The sequence below is a fragment of the Colobus angolensis genome, unplaced genomic scaffold (assembly GCF_000951035.1).
Source record: "Colobus angolensis palliatus isolate OR3802 unplaced genomic scaffold, Cang.pa_1.0 Scaffold157, whole genome shotgun sequence".
Classification (NCBI taxonomy): domain Eukaryota; kingdom Metazoa; phylum Chordata; class Mammalia; order Primates; family Cercopithecidae; genus Colobus; species Colobus angolensis.
The window spans coordinates 526,486-536,167 of record NW_012114677.1 but is presented as its reverse complement, the minus strand read 5'-3'; the positions used below and the strand labels follow the sequence as shown (position 1 = coordinate 536,167).

The window sequence follows — 9,682 nt, the reverse complement described above, 5'->3', positions numbered from 1 at the left end:
AAAAAAAAAAAAAATAAGAGAATAATTACATAGACCTTAAATAATAAATCTATGAGAATGAAGAAAGCCCCGAAGCCCTCCCAACTTCCACCCTGTCAGCCACCTCTCTGTCCTATACTCTGTCACTACCCCTGAGCCTCACGGCTTTCTTCACGCCTGGTCTACCCTGAATCTCCTCCTTGGTCTACAGTCTGAGTTGTTCAGTCTCCCATCTGTTCTCTTCGGCACCTTTGTCGTCCTCAGTTCTCTCCCCACCTCCACGCAGTGCTTGTCTGGGACATCCCTCTTCCCTTCTGCCCACCCCACCCACATACATTGTTTCTTGACTAACACCTCCTGTCACTTTATAGGCCCCATTCAGTGCCGCTTCCTCTAGACAGCCCAGCTTGATCCTCAGTGCAGTTAGGCTGGGACTGCAACTCCTTTGCTGCTGCTTCCACTTGCTTAGGTCACCAGTGTCCCACTTCCGTATCTGAGCTCACTGGCTGCCTTCTAGTTCCCCAGCCTGTGCATTGCAGCTGTTCACTGCTTCTTCCTCCTTGAAGAAGGAGGTTTTGTCTAAGTGACAGCTCCAGGTTCTCCTAGCTTTGTTTCTTTTAAATTCTCTTTTACAGATTCTATCTACCTGCCTCCCCAAGTTTTCACACATTCTGAAATCTCTATGTCCATCCCAGTTCTCACTCTTGAGTTTCCGACTACCTTTGGCCCTTTCTTTGGGTATCTCACACCCCACTTTTCTAAAACTACACTCAGCTCCTGTTTCTATTCTCCCTTCCCTCATTGGGTTTTGTGATACCACTCTTGCAGGGTAAGAAGCTAGATAACCTTGTCATGAGTTGTTTCTCCTTTCACCTTGGAACTTCAGGAATCCCTAGCATCTGGCTGTCTTGACCACCCCCAGTCAGGAATGACCACTTCTCTTCCCCAGCTCCTCTTTTCTTAGTGGCGGGGGTGCCATCAGCACTTCACTCTTACCCTCATTTATTCCTTCAATAAATGTGAGCATCCGCTTTGTGTAAGGTCTTAGGTAGGTACAAAGTAAATAGAGCCCTGTCCTCATAGCATTTGTGTAAGTGAGAGCATCCTGGACGAGAGGCTGGAGGATGGTGGGGCCCTTTCCTGAAATGGAGTGTATGTTGGCGGAAGGAGGAGGCATGAGTTCCTTTTGGAACACACTAAATTTGAGATATCTGAAAAATCACCATCCGTGTGCCAGCTAGTTTCTAGAATTGATGTATTTGATTCTGGCACTAACATACCTATTTGAGGGTGCGGGTTTTGGTGTCAGACTGCCCTGGTTTAAGTCTAGGCTCTGTTTACTAGGTGTGGACGACTTTGGGCAAATTACTTAACTTTAATCCTTAGCTGCTTCATGTGTAAATGGGAACCATAACAGTGCCTGTTTCCTTACTGGGTGATACGAGGAACACATGTGGTAGTATTTAGGAAGCACAGTGCCTTGTGCAGATGCATAGAAGGCACATCTCAGCTGTTGTTAGTTTTCTTATTCCATTGGACTCTCACCTACATGATCCAGAACCCTTTGTAGTTGGTGAGGGCTACGTTCCCATGACCCCTAAGGTCTCCATTCACTCTGCATTTCTACATTTCTACATCCCCACTATGAATGAGGCAGGGAAGTATGCAGCCCCTTCTTAAAACTGGGTGGGAGGTCGGGCGTGGTGGCTCATGCCTGTAATCCCAGCGCTTTGGGAAGCTGAAACAGGTGGATCACCTGAGGTCAGAAGTTCGAGACCAGCCTGACCAACCTGGTAAAACCCCGTCTCTACTAAAAGTAGAAAAATTAGCTGGGTGTGGTGGCACACGCCTGTAATCCCATCTACCTGGGAGGCTGAGGCAGGAGAATCGCTTGAACCTGGGAAGTAGAGGTTGCAGTGAGCCAAGATTGCACCACTGCACTCACTCCAGCCTGGGCAACAGAGTGAGACTCCGTCTCAAAAAAAAAAAAAACAAAACAAAACAGTGGGATGTGATATCACACAGCGTTTTAGGACTTGAGCAGAAGGTTGGAGCTGGGCACTGGGAAGGTGGATTTGGAGAGACTACCAGCCTGTGCTGTGGGGCTGAGTATGGTGATGGGTATGTGTCAACCCACAGACCCTGAGCCTTTACAGTGTGTCTGCACTGCTCCCAACACTCTCTTCTAATAACTTCTGGAATCCTCACACACCATTGAGGTAGGTGCAGTTCTGTTCTATAGACAAGAAATGGGGCACAGAGAAGTTCAGTACCATGCCCCAAGGTCACAGGTTGGGGTTCAGGTGCCTGGATTTTTTTTAGATGGAGTTTGGAGTTTCACTCTCGTTGCCCAGGCTGGAGTGTAATGCTATGATCTCAGCTCCTCCACCTCCCGGGTTCAAGAGATTCTTCTGCCTAATTCAAGAGTAGCTGGAATTAGAGGCATCCACCACCACTCTCGGCTAATTTTTTGTATTTTTTAGTAGAGATGGGGTTTCACCATGTTGGCCAGGCTAGTCTCAAACTCCTGGCCTCGGGTAATCCACCCGCCTCGGCCTCCCAGAGTGCTGGGATTACAGGTGTGAGCCACTGCACCCAGCCGGTGCTTGGATTTCAATCCCAGTTGCCTGGCTCAAGAGATATGCCCTAATTGCAGTGCCAGCCTGGCTCCACACACCATGCTTAGGAGTTAGGTCTTGATCAGGAGCCAGGGAAAGTTGCTGTGGCAAATGTTTTGGAAAGATGGCCTAGCAGTAGGGTAGATGAGCACCCAGGGACAGGAGACCCAGCATGAGCAGGCATGGTAATGGTGCAGAGAAGGATGACACGGCAGCAGCACTGGGGATGCACAGAGGGTGGATATGAAGAGCGTTCCTGTTGTTTCCGCCACCTGGATCCCTTTCACCTGTGTCTGCTTTGCAACTCCATCCCATTATGCTACTTCAGTATGTACCATGGTGTGGTCTCTAGAACAGCAGCACCTGGGAACTTGTTAAGACGTGTAAATTGGAGGGCCTAGCAGCCTGGTCTTAACAAGCGCTCTGTGGGGGCTTGAGAAGCACTCTCCTAATCTAAGCCACTAGCACCCAGCAGTGGGTGACCACAAGGGTCTTGTCCTTGCTTTGGCTGTCTCTTAGTCCCTCAGCCTTGTCCTGTGCTCAGGGCTTGTGGCTCCATTACCCACTGCATTGCTGACACTGAGTTTGCCGTGTTCAGCCTCACTTCTCAGTGAAATCCAAGGGCCTGTCAACCTCTGCATCTGGTGATTTCGCTGCCTTTACTCAGAGCTTCTACTTGGCTGCCTAGTCCACAGTCTCCTGGTTCACCGTTCACCTGGTCCCAGCGACAGAAGTCTCAGCTGGACACACAGCGTGCTTTAGAGTGAGTGGCTCTTGTCTCCTCAACTCTAGATGGCAACAGTGAAATTGTGGGAAGAGCCTGAGGCTCTGAGCTCTGTTTGGCCTCAGAAGCTCTGTCCCTTCCCTTCCGGTTACGGTTACTGAGGAGTTGGTGTGGTCGTGTGTGGCAGTCCTGACTTGCACCTCTTCCCAGGCGTTAGCACAGTACCTTGCCAAGATGGCAGGAGCCAGAAAGGAGGTAGCATAATAATTACACTTACAGACTTTGGGATCAGGAAGTCTATATGCAGCAAGAATGCTTGCTTCCTAAGATGAATATAGAATTAAGGATGTCATTGCGTAACATATTCAGCAAATAACCTAGGGACAGAAAGGACCAGTACATTATCGAGCTGAGCTTTGTTTCAGTGATGTAAGTGGCAGCATTTATCAAATCAGTATCTTTGTTTTTCAGGGCTTGAAAATACTGGAAATCTGTCCGGATCCAAATTCTTTTGCAAGCCAGATGAGTAACCAGACGGCATGAAAGGTTGAGAACGCTTGTCTTCCCTGCAAACCTTGGTATAGATCACTTCCTTTTCTGTAGGTTGGCACCAAAGAGCACAATGAGTACAGTAAGTTTTATCTCTTGAATTTGTGATTTTTTAGGGCTAATTAACTACCTTCTTCCTTATAGCACATGAATGAAAGTGAGTTCCATAATGGCACTTCAAAGTAGCCCCACTTCTTGAAGGAGTGTGTGTAGGATCTTTCTGGTAGTCACATCAGTTCACTTATCGACACTGAACTAAATTCCAGTCATAAAGGGCAGTGCCCAGAAGACAAAAGGCTAAGAAGGAATAACTTAGGGTTTGGTAATCTCAGACCTTCACAGCAGTTGTCAGTGTCATAGAAATACTAAGACTTTTTGCTTTTTAAAATTATTTATAGACTGGGCATGGTGGCTCACACCTGTAATCACAACACTTGGGAGGGATTAAGGTAGAAAGATCACTTGAGCCTAGGACCAGCCAGGGCAACACAGGCCCCATCTCTACAAACAAACAAACAAACAAAATTGAGCCAGGCGTGGTGGGGTGCACCTGTAGTCCCAGCTACTTGGGAGGCTGAGGCAGGAAGATTCCTTGAACCCAAGAGTTCAAGGCTAACTATGATGACACCACTGCACTCCAGCTGGATGACAGAGTCAGATCCTGTCTCTATAAAAGTATTTCCACCCAGTTTTCCATTTTTCTTTCTATTTTGTTTCCCTGTGATGTTCTTGGTTCATTCATTGTGAGCATGATAGTAATGATCCATAGTGAAAAGTTTCTTATATTCTGTGACCAAAGTTGATTCGTCATTATAATGACTGTTTAGAGCTTTTGTTTATTTTCTGAAACAGGGTCTTGCCCTGTCACCCAGCCTGGAGTGCAGTGGCCTGATCTTGGCTCACTGCAACCTTCACCTTCTGGGTTCAAGTGATTCTTGTGCCTCAACCGTCCACATAGCTGGGATCACAGGCGTGCACCTCCCCGCCCAGCTGATTTCTGTATTTTTAATAGAGACAGTTTTTGCCATGTTGGCCAGGCTATTTTTGTTTGTTTGTTGAGATGGAGTCTCTCTCTGTCGCCCAGGTTGGAGTACAGTGGCACTGTCTCGGCTCGCTGCAACCTCTGCCTGCTGGGTTCAAGCAACTCTCCTGCCTCAGCCTCCTGAGTAGCTGGGATTACAGGCACCTACCACCATGCCCAGCTGATTTTATATTTTTAGTAGAGACGGGATTTCACCCTGTTGGCCAGGGTGATCTCAAATTCCTGACCTCAAGTGATCTTGGCCTCCCAAAGTGCTGAGATTACAGGCATGAGCCACTGTGCCCAGCAGTTTTTGTTTGTTTTTAAGAGACAGGGTCTCTCTCTGTCTCCCTATCTGGAGTGCAGTGGTGTGATCATAGCTCACTGCAGTCCCCAACTCCAGGAGTCAAGCAGTCCTTTCACCTCAGCGTCCTGAGTAGCTAGGATCATAGGCATGCACTGTCACACCTGGGTAATTTTTAAGAAAATGTTGGTTGGGCGTGGTGGTTTACACCTGTCATCCCAGCACTTTGGGAGGCCAAGGTGGGCGGATCACGAGGTCAGGAGCTCAAGACCATCCTGGCTAACACAGTGAAACCGCGTCTCTACTAAAAATACAAAAAATTAGCCGGGCGTAGTGGCGGGCACCTGTAGTCCTGGCTACTTGGGAGGCTGAGGCAGGAGAATGGTGTGAACCCAGGAGGCAGAGTTTGCAGTGAGCTGAGATCACGCCACTACACTCCAGCCTGGGCGACAGACCGAGACTCCGTCTCAAAAAAAAATGTTTGTAGGCATGGAGTCTTGCTTTATTGCCCAGGCTGATCTTGAACTTCTGGCTTCAAGCAATCCTCCCACCTAGGCTCCCAAAGTGAGTGACCATATCCAGACTGTTCAGAGCTTTTATCGCATCTGTGAGGCAGCTCTGGTTTGGTGTAATTCAGGTATCACGTGGAACCCCTTGAGCTCTAGAGGAGATTGCCTGAAGGTCCCCCTGTCCCAGTTTATTCTCTGCTGACAGAGTTCCCACTGCAAGGTGGTTTAAATGATCTAAACTCTAAAACAACTGTTGTCTGAGATCCTGAATTCCTTGTCAGACCAGATGTGAAATAGCCTGCTGATTTCTTCCAGTGCTCCAGAGACGCTGTGAATGGTATGGGAAGATGGATGGTGGGGGCAGGATGAGGCTGAACAAACAGCTCTCAGAGGGAATGGTCATGGAAATGCTGGTCACACCCTCTGACTCCTTTGGGTGCTCACCCTCTTCTGTTACTTCCTGGCCATTCCTGGCCCCCATTTTGCTCCAGGGCCCACTTTTGATGGTGATACACAAAAAAGCCTGCTTCTTTGACCTCCCACCTTGGTGCTTCACCTGCAGGTTGCCACGTAGCTCATCTATAGGGAAATAGGTGCTCTAAGCCTTACCTCTGAAGTCCCATCTCTGCTTAGGCTGAATCGGAACAGGCAAAACAATGTAGCCTTTTGTGAGTGTGTGTGTGAAGAAATTGGTTAAAATTCCTGAAAGTTATGGTGTGGTTATAGCTTATGTGGTTGTGATTGGATGTCAGTTTTCACCAAAAGCTATGGACCTCTGAGGGCCCTGCTAGTAAAAAGGAGGAGAGTTATGACCAGAATTATGGGAGGGCGAGAGGGGAGAGTTCTGCAGATATTCCTGGATTTATTGAGCCCGTCTTGAGTGGTGCAGGGAAGCTAGTTGGGGGGTGGAGGAGGCTCAGAGAAAGCAGAGTGGGAGGGTGAAGGATGTCTTCATGAAGGAGGTGACATTTGAGTGGGTTCTGGAAAGCTGTGCAAGAATTGGCCAGGTGAAGAAAGGGAGGGATGGGTACTCCAGGCAGGGAAGAAGCTCTAGATAAAGGCATGGACGGGTCGATAGAGCAGGCAGGAAAGAGGATTCCTGAGGTTAGGGAGGGGTGGGGACATTCCTGTAATTATCCATGAGGGGAGATTTGGGGTCCAGGACCCATGGCTGCTTTCTTGGCTCCCTCAGTGGGGCCCAGAAACCACCCAGGTAGCTGTGGGACATGAAGGTCTGCTTAGCATTGTCTAGTAAGAGAGACTTGGTCTGCTACAGGCTGGGCATGGTGGATCACAGGAGTTCGAGACCAGCCTGGCCAACATGATGAAACCCTATCTCCACTAAAAATTAGCTGGGCATGGTGGCAGGTGCTTGTAATCCCAGCTACTCGGGAGGCTGAGGCAGGAGAATTGCTTGAACCTGGGAAGCAGAGGTTGCAGTGAGCTGAGATGGTATCACTGCACTCCTGCCTGGGCGACAGAGCGAGACTCTGTCTCAAAAAAAAAAAAAAAAAGACTTGGTCGGCTACAAGGGAAGGAGGGTACAAGGACAAAGGACATTATCAAAGAGAATGGGATAAATTTTTTTTTATTTATTTATTTTGAGACAGTAGTCATGCTCTGTCGCCCAGGCTGGAGTGCAGTAGGTGCAGTATTGGCTCACTGCAACCTCTGCTACCCGGGTTCTAGTGATTCTCCTGCCTCAGCCTCGCAAGTAGCTGGGACTACAGGTGCGTGCCACCAGGCTTGGCTACTTTTTGTGTTATTAGTAGAGATAAGGTTTCAGCATCTTGGCCAGGCTGGTCTTGAACTCCTGACCTCGTGATCCATGAGAATGGGGTAATTTAGTAAAGAGTCCTAAGTATTTGAAATGCTTGTTTTCCGGTGCTGTAAAAAAAAATAGCATTTGAACATAAATTTAATATTTTTAGCAAGGCCATTTTTATACTTTCTACAGAAAGGGTACACTCACCAGTAGTTTTGCCGTGAGAGTACATTGAATAAAGGAGACAGGGTTGTTTATAACTTGTGTCTGCGGCTGTGTCTGGTTTTTATTGGCTGGAATGGGACCTCACGTTCTGTATTTGTCCCAACTGGTTAGTAACTTACAACTGTTGTTGTTGTTGTTGTTGTTGTTGTTGTTGGCGGGGGAGGGGAGACGGAGTCTTGCTCTGTCCGCCTAGGCTGGAGTGCAGTGATGTGATCTCGGCTCACTGCAAGCTCTGCCTCCTGGGTTCACGCCATTCTCCTGCCACAGTCTCCTGAGTAGCCGGGATGCCCGGCTAATTTTTTTTGTATTTTTTTAGTAGAGATGGGGTTTCACCGTGTTAGCCAGGATGGTCTCAATCTTCTGACCTCGTGATCCACCCACCTCAGCTTCCCAAAGTGCTAGGATTACAGGCGTGAGCCACCGCGCTGGGCCAGAACTTTGTAAAAGAGGCAAAGGCAGAGGAGAATAAAGGAATGAGGAAGTAACTTGTGGAATGCTGAGAAAGGTAAAAATAACCTTTAAATAAGGAAGAGAAACAGGCTATGATCTAATGCTTGCTTGGACTAATATAAGCATGCTAGGGTAAATATTTAGACTAAATTGTGGGAGCTAAGAATATAAAGTACATTGATTTCTTTATTATGGCTAGCAGATATTTAAGAATGTTAGTATAGGTCTCTGAGTAAATTTTGCTTTTAAGAGAAGTTACTATTTATTTCTAATTAGATGGGGAGGAAAGTCTTTGAAGAGGAACCTCTACTTTTTGCATAAGTAACCTAGTGGCTGCTGGGGAAACCCTTAAAACACTAGGCAGTAGAACTCCACTGAGGTTATTGTCAGCTCCCTTGAGGCCAAGAGCAGCTGCTCACTTGGGAATTATGGCTGCTGTCACTTGGCCTCTGGGCCCTCCTGGGGCTGGTTTCGTGCTCCTTAGTCGGTGGGAAGTTGCTAGACCCAGCTTCATTCCCAAAACATCTCAAGCTGCCATTTGATAAGAATAGCATTGCAACACAGATATAATTAGGCTTATCCCTATTACCTAGCGTGGGCTTGGCTGGGTGGTGAGTGTTCCTAGATCTTGTATGAATCTCACTTGCAATATCTGGTCCTTTCAGTTTCCTCGGACAGATTGACCCTAGTAAGGCTAAGGAATTGGGATAGTAGCATATTCCAGCTCTGCGCAGTACTTTACATACATGATCTCATTTGGACCTTTTAACAGTTCTGCAAGGCTGGTACTGGTGGGGAACTTGAGACTTAGTAGTGCAGTACTTGTCCAGGTGGTCCAGTGTGAAGGATAGCAGGACAGGGCACAGGGGAGAAGAGCACAGAAATATACAGTGGGAATAACAAGGCAACAGGCTCTGTTGGGAGGCTCTGTCTCTTGGTTAAGGTGGAGGGTATTCTCAACTCGTCTTTTGGGACCAGCCAGCCCAGAAGTGGCCGGAGCATATTGGCAAAAGGCAGCCTAAGGATTTGGAAGAAAGACTGGTCAGAGCGTCAGTTGCAGATCAGCCAGTTGAGAGCCTGAACCTTCCGGAAGACATGGCTCTTGGGTAGCCACTGGGAACAGGCTTAAAACAGGTTTGGTTCTCTGAGTTCTTTGTGGAGATGATTGGCGTGAATCACAGTTGATAATACCCTGAAAGGTTCAAGGCCACATTTCCCAGGGGAAGATGAGCTTTCCACAATGTATAGAAACTCAGAAAAACTCCAAATTCTTTATGCTAAGAAACAAAAAGAGCCCAGAAAGGCTGGACACAAAGTCAGGGAAGAGACATTGATAACTTTTGGTTAAAGGGAAGGGTTTCCAGCCTTTTGGCCAGGGCATCCATGACAAGTCCAAATCCTGACTTGCCCTGAAGCTTTTGTAAAGGGATGCATCATGTCCCTTTTGACGTGCCGATAGTTTTTGTTTTTTCGGGGTTTTTTGTTTGTTTGTTTTTGAGATGGAGTCTTGCCCTGTTGCCCAGGCTGGAGTGCAGTGG

General features: G+C 47.7%; 1 protein-coding gene across 4 annotated transcripts in view; it reads left to right on the top strand.

The window, feature by feature from the left end:
* RNF4 (ring finger protein 4) overlaps window positions 1-9,682 on the top strand; it is a 45,182-nt gene that overhangs the window by 16,930 nt on the left and 18,570 nt on the right. For all 4 annotated transcript variants that reach the window (XM_011936748.1, XM_011936745.1, XM_011936746.1 and 1 more), the window contains one exon: window positions 3,793-3,952. In XM_011936748.1, coding sequence (XP_011792138.1) covers window positions 3,944-3,952 — 9 coding nt within the window. In that variant the 5' untranslated portion in view covers window positions 3,793-3,943. The remainder of the gene's footprint in view (window positions 1-3,792; window positions 3,953-9,682) is intronic.